This window comes from Petaurus breviceps, unplaced genomic scaffold (assembly GCF_028583685.1).
Source record: "Petaurus breviceps papuanus isolate PSGF00001 unplaced genomic scaffold, PetGlider_PUasm1.0 90895, whole genome shotgun sequence".
NCBI lineage: Eukaryota > Metazoa > Chordata > Mammalia > Diprotodontia > Petauridae > Petaurus > Petaurus breviceps.
The window spans coordinates 27612085-27634309 of NW_027187372.1; the positions used below are offsets into that span (position 1 = coordinate 27612085).

The following is a 22225-nucleotide window of genomic DNA, read 5'->3' on the forward strand; positions in this document are numbered from 1 at the left end:
TCCTGTCTCTTGATGCTAATAGGCTCCTTCCATTCCATCACATCTGTGGCCTTTTTCACTGTAGGGACAGGGACTGACCCTGTGATTTAATTTATATAGCACATTCCTGGGTTAGGGAACTCCTTCGACCCATGTAGGTTGGCACATTCTTTGTCATATCCTAGTCATAGAATTGCCTTGAGAGTATTGAGCACTGAGAGGCCAAGGGACTTGACCACACCCAGTATGGGGCAGAATTCAAGTCTTCCTGACTCCAAGGCCAACTCTCTATCCACTACACTCTGACTCTACATTCATACTTTTGTTGTTGTTACTCAGTCATGTCTGACTTTTCGTGACCTGATTAGGGTTTTCTTGGCAAAGGCATTGGAGTGGTTTGCCATTTCCTTCTCCAGCTCATTTTACAGATGAGAAAACTGAGGCAGAGTTAAGTGACTTGCCCAGGGTCACACAGGAAGCATCTGAGGCTGGATTTGAACTCAGGAAGAGGAGTCTTCCTGACTCTATGCCCAGCCCTCTATCCATTGCAGTGCCCCCTAGCTGCCTTTTTCATGCTTTACTATTTATGAATATTATTCTCCCTGATGTTTTTCAACTTTTGATAATGCATATATGTTAGAACTGACTGAGTTCAGAAAAATATTGAGACATCTAATTAAGATAGTGCCTTCTACAACATATTTCCATTAAAATTTTCTCAAAATTAATTTCTGTTCCATGGAGTACTTACATTTATTTCTAAACTGGATGTGTTAATTATCTGTAATTAATTGTAAATATCTGTAATAGGATCCCTAATGCACATGATATAATATCACAAGTATCTGGGATTATGTTTTATGAATGAACAAAAAACATTTATGAAGTGTTTATTACACGTGAAGTACTATATTCAGTCCTAGAGATACAAATGGTACAAATAGAAAAAAGTAAGATGTCTCTGCTCCAAGGAGCTCAAATTCTAATGGGGGTGGCGGTAGAGGAGCGGAGAGGACATATAGGAGCTTTCAACTGCAGGTCTTCCTCGTTGGGTAGCTAGTTAGTACAGTGGATAGAGTGCCCAGTTTGGGGTCAGGAAGACTCTTTCAGAGTTCAAAACCAGATAGTTGTGTGATCCTGGGCAAGTCCTTTAACCCTGTTTGCCTTAGTTTCCTTGTCTGTAAAATGAGGCAGAGAAGAAAATGGCAAACTATTCCAGTGTCTTTGCCAAGAAAACCCCAAAATGGGATCACGAAAAGTTGGACACTATTGAACAACAAAATAATTGTTATTTGAACCCTCAATTTACAAATAAATATGCTTGGGACACAGAAAGTGTAACTCTTTATACAAGGTCATATAGCTTGCAGGAGAGCCAGGATTAGAACCCTAGTCTCCTAGCTTCTAGCTGGAGTACTCAACCCAGCAGACCATGCTGCCTTTAGAGTCTACACCTCTGCTGAGACTGTAATCATGAGAAACTGTTTCCCCTCCAGTTCCTAATCATCATGCCTTTGTGGCTTTATTAGCTGCAAATTTGTGGGGTTTTTGTGGCCTATGGAGGAATTTATTGTTCCATATAAAGGCTTTTTTTTCCTGGCTTCCCCCAAGGAACCACTAATGACTTTTAACAGGCAGAAAATTGAGCCACCCATTGAGTTTCCCTTTGCTTTGTGACCATGACGAGTTATTAATAGTTACACTCGATATGGCATTCCGTTTCTCATCGTGCTGGCGCCAGGGGGAGCCAAGGTCACCCCTGCAATGCCATTATCCCATCCTCCTCTACTGGTCAGAGGGTCTACGGCTTTCACTATTAACTCTCCCATCTCAAAGACATCCATCCCATCCAGCTGGTTGGAGAAGAGAGGAAGTGGGACTGAGAGGGCTAGAAGAGGTAGCTAGGGACAGTTCCCTCAGGTGCAGCCCCAAGCAAATGGATTTTTTTTTTAATGATCAGTTTATTTTCTGCCTTATTTGGTGGTATTCTTCTCAAGCACACTGTCTCTATCAGTATTTTTGTTTCTTCAAGACACTCAGAGGCATGATGGGAATAAGGTAGGGAATGGATCTTTGATTTCATTGGTATTAGAAACCTATTACAAATGCAATTTATAGACTTAAAATCTGTCTGGATCCCTGATCAATCAATCAATTACCTTGAGAGGTTAAGGTATTTTTTTCAAGGTCACACAGCTAGTGTATGTCAAAGGTAGGATTTGAACTCAGCTCACTACCCACCCACAACTCCATGTTGCTAGATACTGGGGATGCAAAGGCAAAAAATGGTCCAGGCCCTCCTGGAGCCTACTGGATTGGGAGTTGGGACATCAGAGCTAGTTCCTAGACTGACAATTGTGACCTCAGACAAGTCTCTGAAATTCTCAGTGTCTCAATTTTCTTCTTACCTGTAAAATGAGGTTGGTTTAGATGGCTCCAGAGAGCCTTTCAACACTACACTCTATAATCTGCTTCTCTCTTTCCTCCCTCACCTCTTTGTCCTGGAAAGTAATTTCTTACTGATTTTGGAATTTTGCTCTTTGCAGAGTTCATGAATTCTACAGTTTCCTCTTGCCCCCACTGTATGTGGTGGGGGAGATTTTACAACACTTGGTGGTAATCTACCCCAGGGACCTTTTTCATCACAAGACTACATCAGAGACAAGGATACAAATCAAGTTTGCTCTGGCTTTGAGGCAGATGTATTGATGTTGTGAAAGGGGCCCTATAGCTACAGTCTTAATCAATCAAGAAACTTTTATTAGGCATTTGCGACATGCCAGGCACTGCACTGTGTGCTGCCAATACAAAAGGAGTCAAAGATCAGTCCCTGCCCTCAAGGAGTGTACAATATAATAAGGGAGACAGCATACAAAAAGTATATACAGAGCAAACCATATACTGGAGAAATAGGAAATAACAGAGGGAAGGCACTGGAATTAAGAGGGTTTGGGAGCCTTCCTGTAGAAGGTAGGACTTTAGCTAGGACTTAAAGGAGACCTGGGAGGTTAGCAGTCAGAGCAGAGGAGTGAGAGCATTCCAGGCTTGAGAGAAGAACCATCCAGAATGCCCTGAGTCAAGTCTCCTTATCATTGCTTCTTTATGACAAAAACATTTAATACTTAATAATAATAATAATAGTTCACATTATATAATACTTTTATTGTTTAGAGCCCCTTTCAGTCATTATTTCATTTGGGGTCAAACCAAGCCTTCTGACTACAAGGCCAAGACACTTCCCACTTCACCACATTGTCTTGGGAGTGGATGGTAGAATGGATGCCTAATCTGGAGTCAGAGGAAATGGGTTCAAATCTGATTTGGCGGTTTATGACTTGTAAGTCACTTTGGGCAAACTGTTGGACCTGGTTCCTTCTCTGAAAAACAAAAGGGTTAGACCAAGATGAGCTACTGTCTTCCTCTGGTCATCTCCTTTACTTCTGCCCTTTGATGCCTCAGATCAGAGCTTTCTCATAAATGGTGGTTCATGCTTAACTTATGATGTGAATTTTTTCCCCCTTAGGTATAGTGTCAACAATCCTCATATAATTGTCCTATAGTCCTCATCAGTTATTTGATTTATAGTTTCTCAGTTATAACCTTCCAAATTCTGAAAACATTCATGTATCAATGAGCTGACAAACCACAACACACTGCCACCATCTTTAAATTAGGTGTTCTGTCTCCAAACCAGTCCTCTTAGTCCAGTCTCTTCCCAAGCATTTTTCTCTGAGGGTCTGTGTTTTTTCTCAAGCTGATTTTATCAGTGTTCTTACACAAATGTTCTTTTGTTTTGTCCCCTTCAGCAATCAAATGTTCACATTACACATAGGTAGTACCTTACAAATGGATTCTATATGGTTATTTTATGGGAAGATAGGGACAAGAATAGCACAGAATGAGTAGGTGAGGACGGCTTGCTATAGTCAACAAACATTTTTGAGTACTTACTATGTTCCAAACCTTTTTAAAAAAATAATTAACCTTTCTATAGCATCTATTATGTTCCAGGCACTGTGCTAAGCACTATCCAATTATTATCTTATTTGATCGTCATAACAACCCTGGGAGATAGGTGCTATTATTATTCCCATTTAACAGATGAGTAAACTGAGACAGAGATTAAGTGATTTGTCCAGGGTCACACAGCCAGTAAGGGTCTGAGGCTAGATTTGAACTCAAGTCTTCCTAACTCCAATCCCAGTCCTAGGAGACAAAGAGAGGTTGCCAAGAAGAGGAGGGAAGGGATAAGGCTCCTACCCAAGGCTGAACATAGAATGTTAACAGACAACAGAGAAAACACAACTACTCGATTCATACTTTGCTTCTTTGTCCTCTATCAATTTGAATGATCTTCAGTCTAGAAAGGGTAGAACAAACATAAGTAAGAGAGAATAGAAACCTATGAGGAAATAATAAGAAAATCTCTGCACTGAGTCTTCAGGTCCTGATTAATTACATCCCAGTGTTAAGAGAAGTTAGGAACTACTCTCGGTGACCTGGGAGAAATCATGGAGAATGCTAGAGTTGCCAGTTAGACTGGAGAAAAGCAAAGATTGTACTGATTTTCAAAAGTAGAACAAAGGTGGGTCCTGGAAACTACAGACCAATAAACTGAATATTGAACCCTAGGATGGGTTAATCATGGTAACTGTTAGGAACCAGCATAAATTCACTAAGAAAAAAAACCGTACCAAATTAATCTTGTTTCTTTTTTAGATGGGGCAACTAAAAGAAATAGAGTAGGGAATGCTGTAAACATGATGTAACTTGATTTCATCAAGGTATTTGATGACAGTTTCTAATGATAATCTTGTAAAAAAAGATGAAGAATCCTAAATTGAGTAACTCAAAACTGACTGAGAATAGGTGCTGATTAATAAAAGATTGATGCTGACTTGGGGGGTGGGGAGGAAGTTCCTAGCGTTGTGCTACAGGGCCCTGTCCTTACCTGCTCAGCAATTTTATTAATTTCTCAAATAGAAATATTACTGGCAAGCCTGTGAGATTTTCAGAGTATGTGAAGCTAGGAGGAGTAGGTAGTATATTAGATGCCAGAATAAAGACCCAAAAGGATCTCAACAGGTAGGAATGATGGACCAAAAAAACCAGGATGGGACTGAATAAGGATCTTCCTCTTTTCTCTTAATGATCATCTTTCTCTTAGGTTTCTATTTATTTACTTGTGTTTATTCTGCCCTTTCTAGACTGAAGGTCATTCAGGTTGACAGAGACAGGAGAATATAAAATCCTGCACTTAGGTTGAAATAATCAATTGCACAAGGACAGACAGATAGAGAAGATATTGATTGCTTAGTTCAATTTTGTTAAAATTGTCTTTGGATGCCTACTTTGAATGTATAACAGTAGGTCATATTTTAAAAGTCTGAAGGCTTTAGTTGATTGCAAGCTCAATATGAACCAACAATGTCTGACTCTACATGACCCCATGAACAAGTCAATGGGTTTTCTTGGCAAAGATAGTGAATTGGTTTGCCATTTCCTTCTCCATTGTGTCCCCATTTTACAGATGAAGACCTGAGGCAAATAGGGTTAAGTGACTTGCCCAGGGTCATACAGCTAGTAAGTGTCTGAGGCTGAATTTGAACTCAGGTCTTCCAGATCCAGGGCAAGACTCCATCCACTGTGCCACCTATCTACCCCTGTGATATGATTACTAACAAATAAAACAAAGCAAACTTATATTACATTTATAGAAGAACAGTATTCAACTCGAGGGAGATAATAGTCCCATTGTATTCTGCACTGATCAGACCTTATCTAATGTCCAATTATGGTGGCCACATTTTAAAATTTGTATTTTCCCTTTTCTTGGTTTTAAATAAATCCTAGAGGAAATATTCTTGAGGTCTAGAGTGCATGGAGTCAGGGAGTAGAAGGGAAAGAGGGGATGAGTGCTGGAACCAAGACCTTAGAGACAGTGCTAGCAAAAGAAGAAAGGGATCAGGTATAACAGATGGTGAAATCCAAAGGGTAAAGGATTAGAAGGTTAAAGGGCTTTGAGGCTTAGGTTGGGAGTCAGACAGTGGTGGTTCTCAAAGTGTGGTCCAGGCTTTCCAAGACCCTTTGAGGAGATCTGTGATTTTTTTTTGCTTTGTTGGAGGGGGGAAGGTAGGGCAATTGGGGTTAAGTGACTTGTCCAAGGTCACACGGCTAGTTTTGTGTTAAGTGTCTGAGGCCAGATTTGGAACTCAGGTCCTCCTGACTCCAGGGCCGGTGCTCTATTCACTGCACCACCTAGCATCCCTGAGATATGTGTTTTAAAAACCATTTTCATAATAATAGTAAGATGTTTTAATTTCTAATATGGTAAGTACTGATAGAGATAATTGACAGAAACAAAAATTTGGGGGGGGAATCCTCAATAAAAGGTCCCCCAAACCTTGAGAGCCACTAGTAATGGAGAATGAGGTGGCACAGTAGATAGATTGCCAGGCCCAGAATCAGGAAGACTCATCTTTCTGGCCTCAGACACTTACAAGCTGTGTGACCCTGGGCAAGTCACTTAGCCCTATTTTCCTCAGTTTCCTCATCAGCAAAATGAGCTGAAGAAGGAAATGGCAAACCATTCCAGTCTCTTTGCCAAGAAAATCCCAAATGGGGTCGAGTCGGACAGGACTGGCATGACTGAACAAAAACATTTATATAGTGCTTACTATGTGCCAGGCAAGTCACAAAGAGTCAGACATGAATGAAAAAGGAAAAAACCAAATGACTAAAGAACAACAATAATGGATAGAATGTTGGATTTGGAGTAAGGAAGACAGGGGTTTAAATATTGCATCAGACAATGGTTAGCTGTATGACTCTAATCAGGTCACTTCACCTCTTAGATTTATTTACCTCATCTATAAAATGGGGCTAATAAAATACCTACCCCACTGAAGTGAAGATCAAATAAGATAATGTATCTGAAGCCCACTGCACCCCTTGAGGCACCACATAAATGTCTGCCAGTTATTACAATAACTCACATTTACAAGTGCTTTGAGGCTTACAAAGCTCTTTCTTCACAACAGCCTTGTAAAGTGGAGCTCAGGAAAAATTAAAAATCTAGCACAAGGTGAAATCTCTAGGAATGAAGGCAAAGATTCCCCCCAAAACAGTTCTGAAAAGAAGCTGACCACTTAGAAAACTGAGCGAATTTTCTAAGGCGCAAAGCTGGATCCTTTGACTGGTTGTCAAATATAGAAGAAGTACATTCATTCTGTGTTTCCCCAGAAAGGAGAATTAAGATCAATGACTGAAATTTAAGGGAAGACAGATTTCCAGTTTATTTAATTAAAATTTTTTTTCATTAGATCTGTGATTCTTAGGGAATAAACCCAAGTGAACCCAGTAAGGAATCCCAATGCATGGAGGCATCAGCTCTGCGGTATGAAGTTTGAGCGAGGTGACCAGGTGCATTGAAGGGTTAAGTGACCTTCCTAGACTCACACAGAACTTGAACCCAGATCTAACTGACTCTGAGGCCAGATTTCTATCCTCTGGACTGGGCTTCCTCTCTTTAACTCCCCATCAGAAGTATTTGTAATAGCTAGAACTGTCCAGCAGTTGAATGACAACCTTGCAAAGGGAGCAGCTGTCAGAGACGGAACATTGGAGCAGAGCCTGAGTGGCCTGTTAGGGATGTTGTTGTAGACAAAGTTTCTTTCCTGCCCTGGGGAAGTAGGTAGGCAAAATGACCTCCAAAGAAAGAGCTGCAACTTTGAGGTGAGGAGACTTGGGTTCAGATCCTGCCTCTGATATGTACTCCCTGTTGTAGCCCTGGGCAAATCATATAACCTCATGAAGCTCGGTTTCTTCCTCTCTAAAATGAGGGGATTGGACTGTTTGACCTCTGAGGTCTCTGCTGGCTTTTTATTTACAAGCCTGTAACCTCAGTAAACCATCTTGGCAGACAGGCTAAAGCAGGGGGAGGGTAACCAACCCATCTCAAACCTGTGGATGACTTTGTTGTTGTTGTCCAGTCATTTCAGTCCTGCCCAACTCTTCGTGACCCGATTTGGGGTTTTCTTGGCAAAGATACTGGAGTGGTTTGCCATTTCTTCTTAGGGGGATGTCTACCACAAGCATGTGGACTTCCCCTGGCAAAATGGGTGAATGAGAACAATTTGTTCCAATGGCCAGGAAGGCAGCTAAAGCAGGCGCTGTGGGATGCTTACAGCTTAGTCAGACGCCAAGGTCATCCACTGCAATCTGGGCCATCACCAGCCATCTTGACTTTTGTCCTGCCACTGGACTTTGATAACTCTGGAGAAGATAGTAAGGTTAAGCACTTTGTGCAACTCTACCTCACTTAAATCCAATTCATGCGCAAGTCGAGATGTCGTCCTGTGACAGCAATGATCCTCTTCAAAAACGAAGAATGAACAGCACCATCTTTCCCTCTAAGATTCTATATTTGAGGTAGAGTGGCAATTAACAGCCTTGTTATTAGATGGATGTAAATTAGCAGAACAGGAGAATGAAAGTGGAATTTCAGGTATCAATTTCAAACTGGTAAAAACATCATTAATTACTTTCCTTATCAATGAATCATATCTGTGTTGACTATTTAGAAGTTTGATTAAAGCTATCCATCATAGTTTTTGTTCTAGGATTGGCAAAGTGATATGGTTTGAGAGAGGAAACCCCACGTGTAAGACATATTCCTGTCTGTCTGTAACAGAGAAACTCTATTAGTAAATGAATAAATTGTTTTGCTTACATTTTTATTCTTAAAGCTAATTGTTTCTTAATTACTTATTTTAAACAAATATCAATATCCTTATTTGTCCACAAATCTATTTGAGTATCTTAAGTTTTGCAAGAGACAGGCTAGGTGGTACAGTGGATAGAGCACCAAGCCTGGAGTCAGGAAAAGTCATCTTTGTGAGTTCAGATATGGCCTTGGACACTTCCTAGCTGTGTGACCCTGGGCAAGTCACTTAATCCTATTTGCTTCTGGTTCCTCACCTGTAAAATGAGCTGGAGAAGGAAATGGTAAACTATTCTCATATCTCTGCAAAGAAAACCCCAAATGGAGTCATGAAGAGTTGGACACAACTGAAAATGACTAAACAAGTTTTATAAGTTACACTAAGAAATGTGACTTGCTCTATATTTTCTAGTGCTGGTACTGATGATCAAGGCACAAAACAAGTAATCAGCTGTGAGAATAGTAACACAAACAGAAGCCTAGGCAATGAATTTCATAACTGTCATTACTTGCTACATCTGAAAACCTAATACATGTGTGAACTTCTGGTTTTCTATGTGAGGAAAAGAGCTGTGAATAATACCAAAATAAGACTTCTTGTTTAATCATTTTAGTCATGTCCGACTTTTCAAGACCCCATTTGGGGTTTTCTTGGCAGAGATGCTGGAGTGGTTTGCCATTTCCTTCTCAAGCTCACTTTACAGATGAGGAAACTGAGGCAAACAAGGTTAGGTGACTAGCCCAGGGTCACACAGCGAGTGTCTGAGGCCAGATTTGAACTTATGAAAATGAGTCTTCTTGAGTCCAGGCCCCATGGTGCCACTACATGCCCATAAGTAAAATTAACATTCTTCAAATCTTATTTATATACTTGGCTCTGAAATACAGACAGAATGAGCTACATCTTAATTCCCATTATCCCACCATCTTCCCTTCACAGCTTCCTTCCTTGCTTATGAACTTACTTAAACATTCATCCCCCTTCATATTCTATTATGAACTCCTCTCACTTCATAGACAGCCAAGACTCTAATTAAGAAGTGAAGAAAGGAAATTCTGCATGATGTAGGGATATAATTCAGTGGACCCGAGTTCTAATCCTGCTTCTCTCATCAACTTGCTATGTAAACTGAAGGAGTTGAACAGATGCCCATTCCAACTCTGAAATTCTGTGATTCTCTGAGTATCTACAAATAAACCACAGGATTTTAAGATAATCAAATTCTGCAGACAGTGGTTAGGGATAGAGAGCTGATCTTGGAAACAGGAAGCTCTGCATTCCAGCCCTATTTTTTTAAATCACTCATTGGTTGTATGACCCTCAGCAAGTCAATTAATTTCTCAGTGTATCAGGCAACTTTCTAAGGCTATTATTAGGTACAGAATAGTTGGCAACCTGTATTACAAGTAGAGTTTCCTCATCGAGAGTTAATTCCTTAATTCCTATGGAATCATAGGTCCAGACCACAACCAATCTCCCTCTCTCTCTCTCCTCTCCTCTCCTCCTCACCCCCCCCCCCTCAGCAATCAGGATTAAGTGACTTGACCAGAGTCAAACAGCTAGAAAATGTCCAAGGTTAGATTTGAACTCGTCTCCTCTGGACTTGAGAGCCAGGGCTCTGTCCATTGCACCACCTAGCTACCCCACTCCCATCCCCACCCCCACAACCAGTTTCTGCATAGTAGATGTGCATTTCTTTGCTTTAAGGGAGTGTCAGAATGTACTTTGAACATATTCTCTGCTCATTTTTGTAGCACATTGGCTTGGGAATTATTTTGATTGTATGTGAGGCGAAATGGCCCCAGATACGTTGTAAAGAGTTAGCAGCAAGTGGCCATAACAAGCAGGCTGTGGTTTGTGCAGGGGGTCAGTAGGGTTTCTCTCTTTGACCAGATTCTCCTTGCTTAGACCCTTTCCTGTTTGTATTGAGCTCTTGGGAACTGAGCAGAACAATTAACTCCACAATCTTTGGGTTGATTCTGGGCTATTAAAGATAATAGACTATAAAATGGTGAATCGGTTTTCCAGTTGGCCTTCAAGACATTGTAAAACATTCTGGAAGGGAAGCAAGCAGCCGCACCATTTGCCAGAAAGGGACATTCACCCGGCTGCTTCCCATCCTGTGCTCCAGTTTTCCCCAAGAAAGGCAGCTCTGTTGAACCAAAGTTACCAGCCAGAGGAGTCAAGGTGTCTCTGGTGGTGTTCCAAGCAGGTTCCACACAGCACTCTCCCTGGAAAGCAACTGTTTGCTCTCCTCTATGATTCTGTGCTTGGGAGGAGCTACTCCTGCTGGGTAGAGAGATAGGGGAAAACCCTTAAGCAAAGATGGGGTTATGTTATTAGGAAATGCTGCCTGGAAAAATCAGCTTAATCTGAAGTTATGCATGCACAACACCTTAGGTAAGGAGAGTTTTCAAGATTACCTAGGGCACTGAACCAGTGTAGATTTTTGGATGAACTAATTCAGGCTATCTCATTTGTTTGTAGGCTGCAATTCAATCAATCAATCAACAGACATTTATTAAGCCAGGTTTACTGTGTGCAAGGGGTACAAATACAAAGCATAAAATAGTCCTTATTCTCAAGAAGTTCAAAGTCTAAGGGAGGAGACAACAAATACCTGTAAAAATGTACACAGAATAAAAATAAAAGAAATAAACATAAGATAATAAAATAGAGGGTAACCTGGGAGGGAGGGCGCTGACAGGTTGGGGACCAGAGACTTTAAGTAGTGGGTGGTGCTCAAGATGCTTCATGAAGGAAAGGAATGATACTATGAGGCCCAGGTAAGGAGGGAATGTGTTCTAGGTATGAGGGACAGCCAGTGTAATTCTTTGCAGATAATTTTCATGGTCTTAGTTTCTTAATTATATGTACAAACTTTCTCCCACTATGTGCTTTTTGCCCATCCCAACTCTCAGCTGAGTTGTTTCTTCAGTCTTCTCCTCTCCCCTCCCCCAATCTATGAGATTACTTCTGGAAAAGTACCTGTTTAGGAAGGGCAGCTGGGGTAGCCCAGTAGAGAGAGCACCAGTCATAGAGTCAGGAAGACTCATCTTCCTGGGTTCTAATCTGGACTCAGACCAAAGAAGTGATTGAAGGTGCAGTGGATAAGGTATATCCAGCCTGGAGTCAGAAAGACTCATTGTCCTGAGTTCAAATGTGACCTCAGACACTTACTGTGTGACCCTGGGCAAGTCACTTAGCCTTGTTTGTCTCAGTTTCCTCATCTGTAAAATGAGTTGGAGAAGGAAATAACAAAGCACCTCAGTATCTTTGCTAGGAAAACCCCAAATGGGTCACAAAGAGTTGGACATGACTGAAAATGACTAACAACAACAAAGGAGAGTGAGGGAATTATCTAGTTTGGTTATTGCGCAAGGATCAAAATGAAATGATGAGGAAAAAGGAACATCAGCCTTGCCCCAGGGAGTCAGTCTTATGGCACCTCAACACTGGGTTCTGTTACCATAGAGGTTCCAGAGCACATGTTGCAGGAGGACACAGTGGTCTCTTTGAGGTAAGTCCCAATGATTTAGAGGCAACCCTTCCAAAACATCTTAAGTTCCCATTAGGCATTACGAATCTGTCCTCCATGAATTTAACAAGCCTTCTTTTAATTTATTTAGATTTCCAGGCTACTGGGGGGCAATCACTTTTCTTTGTAATTTCTTTTTTTTCTTTTATCAGCTCTTCTTCTTTTCATTCATTGTTTTTTTTTTAGGGTGAGTTTTAATTTTCTTGTGAGAATCTCCAGCAATTTTGTTTCTTTTTGTCCCATCTATCATTATTTTTAAGGGGAAATCATGAACAATCATCTTTGCCAAAGTATCTCTGGAAGTTGCTATTAAATGGGATTTACCTGGAGACTTGGGAATCAAAGAATCACAGAATTTCAGAGAAGGCACTATAATAATTATTGACATTTACATAGCTCTTTATTGTAGAGAACTTTCAGGAGTCCCCCGGCTCTGCTAATGAAAAGCACTTTCCTTACAATAAACTCAAGAACCTGTTGCAGAGAATAAGAATTGTTAGCCCCATTCTGTAGGGGGCTGGAAACTCCAGGCTCAGAGAATTGAATTAACTTGCTCTTGACCACACAATGAGCAGAGTGGAACTTGAATCCATGTCACCTGACTGCCAGTAAAGTTCTCCTTCCCCATGCCTCTGTCTCCAGGTTCAACTCCTCTCAACTCAAAGCATACCAATGTCCAAGAAGAGGGATTTCCTGTCCCTTCTCATATCCCCCACCCCTGTAACCCAATAACCCAGTCTAGTCTCCAACCACCTGTGGTAGTGTTAAAAGTCCTTTTCTGTTGTCTAATATTAATCCCTCTACTGCAATGAGAGCTCCTTTCCTGAGACTGAGGGTCAAAATGAGGTAATGGAAAAGATAGTGAATTTATTTCGCAGTCAGAGAATCTGTTCCTCTTATAACTGCTGTGACCTTGGGGCAGTCATTTAGCTTCTCTAGGTCTTAATTTCTTTATGGGCAAAATGTGTAAGTTGAATGGGATCACCTCTAGCTCTGACATTCCATGAGTCTGCCATCTTCTACTATATGATGGCCCTTCCCCTTCTCGGACCATGGAATATTCTGCTTCTGGAACATAATGGAGCCAGGAGCTGGTCTCAATGGAGCACAGGGGGAGTGGAAGGGATTATGCAATGCATATACATGAATGGCAGGGGAGGGACTCTGGAGGGTAATAGATTAATTAGGGAGGGGGAAGTTAGGGGACAATGATGCAGCCATTGGCTGACAGTCAGACTTTGTCTGGATTCTCTCAGCCCTGATGCAGGGTTGCCACGAATTACCTGCAAGACTATTAAATGTAATGACCCAGCAATCTGGAGGAGTCTCTCATTATCGCCGTGTTAACATGGTATTTATACCCACAGAACCTGCTAAGGTGCCCTGTAATTAAAGAGCCTCCACGTGGTCCCAAGGCTCTAGCTTTTTTCCAGTTGTCAGGGTGGGTGTGGCTTTAGGAGGCTGACCTGAGAAGGTGAAGAATGGTGTCATCCTGAGGGCTCTAGACAGCCAGTGGCGCTGACCCTCCTCCACCTCTCACCATTCATTACTCACTCCTGAGAACCAGCTCTGCACACCTGGACTTCACTGGGCACCTCTGACTCATTTGTCTCCTGTAGGAAGAGCTGGGTGAGGGGCGGGGAATTTGGGGCTCGATGCTGGGTAGGAAAAGGGGAGGTTGAGCAGTCTAATTACTGAGGAGGCACCAGGGCAGGGACCTGAGCACAAAGGATCATAGATTAAGGACATGAGAAATGACAGGAACCAACATGGTCTCTTTCTATAATAAGACCACAGCACAGGCCTAGAATGCCAAGAGAAACTTCTAGCAGGAGCAATGGTCCTTCCTGACATGGCTGACCAGGCCACAGGGCATTAAAATGAAAGACTGTGACCAGCCCCTCCCCCATTTTTCCACCTCCAGGAATAGGTCAATGTCTGCTTGAGTCCAGCCTCTGATTTAGGGGCTGTTTGGGGTGAAGTTAATTCCTCTCAGTGAATGTACCCTCCCTCCAAATGGTCTCTTTTTACAGGAAAAAAAAATGCATGCCTAGTGATTTGGGGAGCAGGATGGAGTGTGAATATTTAAAATTTGTTTCCAGACGTTGGCAGCTGGATCCCCAAGGTTGGAAAACCCATCTCTCTGGTTGAACCCAGAGCCAAGTTTCCATTTCTCCAGGACCCTGACATGCCCTGTTAAGTCTCCCATCTAATAACTGTTCTACTTTTGCCTTCCAGAGACCTGAATTATAATGAGTTGCTGGAGTTCCCTGTGGCCATCCGGACCCTTGGCAGACTCCAGGAATTGTAAGCGCCTCTGTAGGTTTCCATGGGTCTTCTCTTCTTAGGAAAGAGGTCAACTATCCCTGAGGATTTGGGACAGAGGCAGAGGGAGCCCCTGCTTAGGGGTCTTCTTCATCCCCTCCCCATCCACATTCCTTTAAAGTTGTCTCTGCTCCCTTGAAGCTTAAGAATAAGTATTCACAGACCTCATTAGCCTGATTTGAAGCATTTCTACTGTGTTTGTCATCAAGAGAAATGACTCTTGGCCTTCCCTGGCCTTGGACTTCCTCTCCCCCCAGATACATGGCATGATCTTTGCCTCAGGGCCCTCACCACAGATGGACCTCATGCTGCCAGGAGAAGGAAGGAGTCAAAGATGAATCTGGATGACAATGAGAAGGTTCTATTAGCAGAAATAGGGAAATCGAGAGGAAGAACTGATTTAGGAGAGGCAGGAAATGAGACAATTAACCAACCAGTCCATAAGCTTTTATTTCCTTTAGAGACATTTTCAAATTGAGCTGTTATCAGGGCATCTGGGTAGCAATGTGCCATAGAAGGTAAGGGAGCAACTCGAGATAGAGGTGAAGATTTGAGGGTCTTTGCCTTAAAAATGAGAGAGTAGGCCATACGAGCTGATTCTCTCTGGGAATGAGTGTAGACAGAAGTAAATTCAGAACTGTATCTGGGACACGTGTATTTAGGGGTCAGAATGCAGTCTCTGAAGAAGGAAAAGGAATCGTTATGGACATATAAGGAAAATTGGAGAGAGCCACATCACTGAAGCCAGTGGAGAAGAGATTTTGTTTTGTTTTTAAGGAGAGGAAATATCCAAGTATATTTGTAGGCAGAGAGAAAGGAGCTATTAGAGAGGGAGACATTGAAGATGCAAAATAGAGGGGGTGACCAATGGAGCAAGGCCCTCTAGGAATGGAGTGGGGACATGGCATCAAAGGCACTGGTGAAAAGATTAATTTTGGAAAACCAGAGAGACATTTTTTCCATTGATACATAAGCAAAAGAGGAGAAGGAAGGTGAAGGGACAAAAAGATTTTTAGTTGTCAAGGAAGAAACCTGAGGGAGTTCCTTTTGGATGGCCCCAAGCTCAGGAAATTAGTGACCTTGATACCACTGACCTCATTTCTTCCACAGATCTATCTATAATCATATATGCAAATGATAAGTTAACCTGGTTTATTCTTCTTCATGAAGGCACAGCTACCTAAGGGTCCTCAGACAGCCTTTTCAGTCATCATCAGAAAATACCCCACCCCCTCCGCCCTGCAGTTACCCTGGACCATAGTGGCCCTGATGCTATGTTTCCATTCTTTTTTTTCTTTTAATCTATGTATCCTTCCTGAGAAATAGTCCTGCCCACTTAGATCTCCTATGGAGTGAGAACCCCACATTTGAGACCTGAACTCAGCATTCAAGCTCCAGTTCTGGAAAAGTCCCCATTGCCTATAAGTTCTTCAAAGATAGCCTAAGCTTTGAGGCACTTGAAACCTTCTTTTCTCTTACTTCCCAGGGAAAGGGAGAGGTACTTGGTTTACCACAAAGAGCATTAGACAAGATTTGAACTTCAGGCCTTTAGGCTCAGAAACAGGTCATAGGATCTTAGGCTCATAGATTTAAGGGTGGAAGGGACCTTAAAAGGTCACCAAAGGTAGTGTTCTGCTCCAGGAACACAAAGTTAAATGGACTGTCCGTTTCTCTCATTGTACTAATTCTCTCTTTCATTTCTTCACTGTCTTTGGTTTATTCTCTCTTAGGGGTTTCCATAACAATAACATCAAGGCCATTCCTGAGAAGGCATTTGTGGGGAACCCATTACTGCAGACTATGTAAGGGCCAGCACGCTCTTGGGTAGTAAGGGATTTTTTTTTCCTGGTAGTGGGAGTGGGGTGGGAGTTTGGGGTGGAACTACCTTTCCAGAGATCTCAAAGAGAAACAAAGAGAAGGGTTGTGTCTTCACAATCTCTCTGCACTCATTTCCCATTGACTTGATAAGAGAAAAAATTGGGAGAATCAAGTTAGTAAGGGGTAAATGGGCTTGGGGAGAATTCGTGTAGCTGTATAGCTGAACTGGGAGTTTGGGTCTTCTCGTTCCAGCCACTTTTATGACAACCCAATCCAGTTTGTGGGACGGTCAGCTTTTCAGTACCTGCCAAAGCTTCATACACTGTAAGTTGATCCAAATGGACTGGGTTAGCTAGGAATTCTTATCTCCATCCTCCCCCAATTCATTTTCCAACCTCAGCTTTCCCTAAGATTTCCTTATTCTTCTTGACAAAGATTCTGTTGATTAAAGTCCTTAGGTGACATGAGAATTTCCTTGCAGAATTAGCAAGATCCCATTACAAGATAAGTCTTGAATTCTCAAGGGTCATTCTACCTTTTGGACCTTCGTTAGGTTTCCCCAGATCCAAAAAAGGGCGAAATGATCTCCTGTCTTCAAGAATAGGGAATACGTCCATTCAGAGAATTTTTCACCTGTTACGTATGTGTCCATGTATAACAGTATACAGAAAGGGACTGGCCAATGTGGAGCAGTTAGGTTGTATAGAGCACTGGGTCTGGAGTCAGGAAGACCTAAGTTCAAATCCAGCCTCAGATACTTAATACCTTACTATATTGACTCTAGGCAAGGCATAGCCTCCTGCCTCAGTTTCCTTACCTATAACATGGGGATGATAAAACGCCTACCTCCCAGGTTGTTGTGAGGAGCAAATACGATAATAGTTGTAGAGTACTTAGAACAGTACCTATACGTGGCAAGTTAGTTATCCTTCTCCTCTTCCTTATTGCTATTAATTATTAACAAGAGCCTAGTTCTTAAAGCAGGCTCAGGATTGGCCATTCCTGGTAGGTTGTAACAGGGGCGTGCTGGGACTAGTTCTCACCAGTTACCAGATATGCTGTCATATTGTCGTCATGAGCATTTATACCTTGGAAATCAATAACTACTACAAATCAGAGCTTGATTTATTGTTTTACTGATTATCCAGAATTAAGAGATAGATGAAATAGTAATACTGCTGATTAAACTTAAAAGTGTATTGTGCATATGTAGGGGTTTTTTTTTTTTTTCTGAGACACTGTTGTTAAAAGTTTACTGGCAGGGGCGGCCAGGTAGCACAGCGAGTAAGAGCACCAGCTCCAGTGTTGGGATGACCTGGAGATCGAATCTGGGCTCAGATACTTAGCACCCACCCAGAAACACCTGGCCGTGTAACTTTCAGCAAGTTATTTAACCCCAATTGCTTAGGGGCGGCCAGGTGGCTCAGCGAGTAAGAGCACCGGCTCCAATGTCAGGATGACCTGGATCAAATCCGGGCTCAGATACTCAACACCACACCCAGAAATAACTGGCCATGTAACCTTGAGCAAGTTACTTAATCCCGATTGCTTAAAAAAAAAGTTTACTGTCATATTCCTGATTATACAGAAAATACACAGATATAGCCCTTGCTTGGTTCCATGTGTTGAATTGGAATCAGGCAAGAAATGGCTTCCTCAGGGCCAAAGTCGATGATTATTTGGAGTCTTTGGAAGGAAGTTGGTCTTCTTCTCCTGACTTAGGTAGAAGGCATCCTGGAGAAGGCTGATCTTCCCTAAGACCCAACTTGGCTCCCACTTTCTTTGTAAGTCTAGTCTATCATGTTAGAGTAATTACCAACAAACATCTATTGAGCATCTGATCTATGTAAAATAATACTGAAGGGGATTCCAAAAAGGGTAAGACCTCACCTCTACTCTTTAAAGAACTTATAGTTTGGGTAGGGAGACAGAGGCACACACTGCTGATGGAAAGAGACTCATCGTTCCAGGCAGCACACCATCGTCCCAGCTGCCCAGAGCCTCCAGAATCAGGTGCGATGTTCTACATGCCATATCAGATGAGGGAAAAGATCAGTGCCCCTAAAGCAGGTCGAGATGTTTAATGTGATTTTATAGCAGAGGCAGCTTAATTTAGCAGATAAGTGAGCAGGACTGGGTTCAAATCTCCCTTCAGACATACTTTCTTTCTCTGTCACCCTGGGCAAGTCACTTCATATCTCTCTCTGCCTCAGTTTTCTGTCAGTAAAATGGGAATGATAACAACTGCCTCACAGGCTTGTTGTGATGGTCAAAGGAGATAACAGATAGAAAGCGCTGTATGAATCTTTAATGGACACATAAATGTTTATTATTATTGTTGTTGTTGTTTTCATTATTATGTCAGGAAAGGGGAATGTGCCTTGCAGAAAATTACAGAAAACGTATTACCCTGATGAAATCTTACATTGTATCTTCTTGATCCCAAGTGATACTGGAATCATAAAATAAACGGAACTCCAACTTTCTTTTATAAATTACTTGTCGTAAATTATTACTCATATTTTAGTTAATCAACAGACATCTAATAAGGTTTTCTACGTGCCAGGTGCTATGCTGAGGCTATGAATGCAAAAGTGAGGCATTGTCAATCTCGTAGCTCTTTATCTTTTTCTTACAGGATTTTACCATATTCTAGTTTGTATCATAGTTCTCGGTGGGCATGTCTTATCTTCCCATGTGACATTGTAAGCTCCTTAAAGGCCTAGATGATATCTATTTTTCTTTGTATTTCCCCAAGCACTTAGTACAGTTATCCTATACTTAGTAGGTCCATAATAAGTGTTCTTTGCATGAATGAATGAATATGTAATCCCCATCTGAATGCTGTAGATAGAGCCTGGGCAGGGAGATATAGAGTTCAGAGCAGTTCTAGAAATCAGATTCTTTCTTGGCTTAAATGAATACTTGTACTCAGGGGTCCCAAGACCCCCCATTTGTACTAGATATCTGGGGGACTGCCTGTACAAGCCTGTTGTTGGTTTTTTTTTTTATTGGAGGGAGGAAGGCAAGGTAATCGGGGTTAAGTGACTTGCCCAAGGTCACACAGCTAGTAAGTGTGTCAAGTATCTGAGGTCAAATCTGAACTCAGGTCCTCCTGACTCCAGGGCCAGTGCTCTATTCACTGCACCACCTAGACGCCCTTGGCCTGTTGTTCGTGTTACCAGCGTTGTAGCTTTTTGATCGGTAGTACCTAATATGCTGACTTTTTTAAAAAACAAATTTCAATTTCCATGTTGCTTGTTTATCTTTTTTTCATGGTCAAAATGCACAGGAATACCCCCAGCACTTGCCTACTCCTTTTTGTTCCTCTTTTCCCTATGGGGTAGAGTGGGCTGACCTCAGCTGGATTTACCTTGTTCAGCTGTGTGGGGCTTCCCTCTGGGTCCAACCTTGCTGGCTATGGCTGGCTTAGGAGAGGTTGAGCCTTAGAAGGTGGGGTACCTGAAGGAAGAAGGCTAAGTGTTGAGGGATTGGCAAGGAGAATTCTCAGCCCTTTCCTTATCAGAGAACCTACTTTGACCCCTACCTGCCAGCCCACCAAAACCATCTCTTATAGTTTTCTGCTCTTCATTCCTAGGTCACTGAATGGTGCAACGGATATCAGAGAGTTCCCTGATCTGAAAGGCACCACCAACCTGGAGATCCTGTGAGTAGCAGGGTCCACCACCCCTTGCCTTTGAGGACCTTTCTTGTCCTCCCCATGCCTGTCTCCCCATCATCACCATCCCAGGTCTGCTCAAAGGAGATCTCTCTCTCGAGGCATCAGGGTGCAGAGGAAAGCACATTACACTGGGAATTCAAAGATGGGTTCAAATCCCAGCTTTGCAACTTATTGTCTGTGTATTCTTGGGTGAATGACTCCCCGACTCTGGCCCTGTTACCCGTATAACACGAGGGATCTGGAGTAAAGAGTTTCAGTCTCTTCTAGCTCTCAGGCTAGGACTCTATGAGAAAGTCACTCCCTGCAAGTTGGCCTGTGCCTAGTTCCTCCCTGGCCTAGACTCCCCTGACTGCTGGCCCTGACTCTGGTCATCCAGGTGGGCCTGGAGCCAGCAGAGCCAGAGGAGAAGTCTCTTCTTGATCAGGCTTGGCTCTTTATAAAAGGCATTTATACCTTTTGCCGCTCGGGGTTTCTCTAGGAGCTTGCTACTGTGGCCATGTGAAGCAGGATGTGGAGCTGGGACTTCCGTCCTGTTTTTTTGCTTTACCTAATCCAATGAATTTTTCTGGTTTGATCCTTCAACTTGCTTTGCTCAAAAGTCAAAAGGAAGTTCTAGTGCCAGAAGAGGCAGATGGTGAGCCATCACCTTCTTTGTATTTCTGTAGGGCTTTTATTTCTACCAGCAGTTAGCACAGGCCTGGCATAACAAGTATCTATGGATTCATCAATTGATTCTATTTTTCTTGCAATAGCCCTATAAAGTTAGGAATGGCAAGCCATATCCCTATAATACAGGTGGGAAAAGTAAGACCCAGAAAGGTTGAAGAACTTATCCACAGTCACCCAGCTTTTCGATGGTAGGGCTAAGACTAAAACGGACCATTTCAAAGCTCTTTCTACAAGACTATCCTACCTCTTCTCTCAACTAATTAATAAATCAATAAACATTAATTTGATTTAATTTGATTAATAAAAATTTCATTAATTTAATTAATTTATAATTAAACATCTGTTATATGTTATATGCCAGGCACTATGCTAAACACAGGACACAGAAAGGGACAAAAGACAGTCCCTGCCCTCAAGGAGCTTACATCTTAACAGGGGAAACAACACCCCAAAGAATATATACAAAGCAAGCTATGTACAGGATAAATAAGAAACAATTAACAGGGGAAAGAAGGGTTGGGGAAGGCTTCTTATGTTCTATTCTCTATTTGAAAACTTCCCAAATGGAAAACTGACACTAATTTCCCTGGCCTCAGTTTTCTGCTAAAACATACAACATCCCTTGTGCCAACATTCATTCTCCACCCTAACCTTGCCTTTTACCCCACCTTGCCTTCTCCCTATGCATGTAACCTTCTCCTCTTCCCATGCATATAACCTTCTCCTCTGTCTATGCATGTAACCTTCTCCTCTCCCTGTGCGTGTAACCTTCTCTTCTTCCTATACATCTGACCTTCTCCTCTTCCTATGCATATGACCTTATCTTCTTCCTATGCATATGACCTTCTCCTCTTCCCATGCATGTAATCTTCTCCTCTTTCTATGCATGTAACCTTCTCCTCTTCCCATGCATGTAATCTTCTCCTCTTTCTATGCATGTAACCTTCTCCTCTTCCCATGCATGTAACCTTCTCCTCTTTCTATGCATGTAACCTTCTCCTCTTTCCATGCATGTAACCTTCTCCTCTTCCCATGCATGTAATCTTCTCCTCTTTCTATGCATGTAACATTCTCCTCTTCCCATGCATGTAACATTCTCCTCTTTCTATGCATGTAACCTTCTCCTCTTTCTATGCATGTAACCTTCTCCTCTTCCCATGCATGTAACCTTCTCCTCTTCCCATGCATGTAACATTCTCCTCTTCCCATGCATGTAAACTTCTCCTCTTCCCATGCATATAACCTTCTCCTCTTCCCATGCATGTAACCTTCTCCTCTTCCCATGCATGTAACCTTCTCCTCTTCCCATGCATGTAACCTTCTCCTCTTCCCATGCATGTAACCTTCTCCTCTTTCCATGAATGTAACCTTCTCCTCTTCCCATGCATGTAACCTTCTCCTCTTTCTATGCATGTAACCTTCTCCTCTTCCCATGCATGTAACATTCTCCTCTTCCCATGCATGTAACCTTCTCCTCTTTCTATGCATGTA

At 42.2% G+C, this 22225-nt stretch overlaps 1 protein-coding gene across 3 annotated transcripts in view; it reads left to right on the forward strand.

Moving 5' to 3' along the window:
* The window catches only part of LGR6 (leucine rich repeat containing G protein-coupled receptor 6), a 160892-nt gene that overhangs the window by 119635 nt on the left and 19032 nt on the right, over positions 1-22225 (forward strand). The window contains exons 7-10 of one of the 3 annotated variants that reach the window (XM_069074571.1): positions 14479-14547; positions 16296-16367; positions 16636-16707; positions 19982-20050. In XM_069074571.1, the coding sequence (XP_068930672.1) occupies positions 14479-14547; positions 16296-16367; positions 16636-16707; positions 19982-20050 (282 nt within the window). The remainder of the gene's footprint in view (positions 1-14478; positions 14548-16295; positions 16368-16635; positions 16708-19981; positions 20051-22225) is intronic. The other 2 variants (XM_069074572.1, XM_069074573.1) reach the window with 2 other exon arrangements.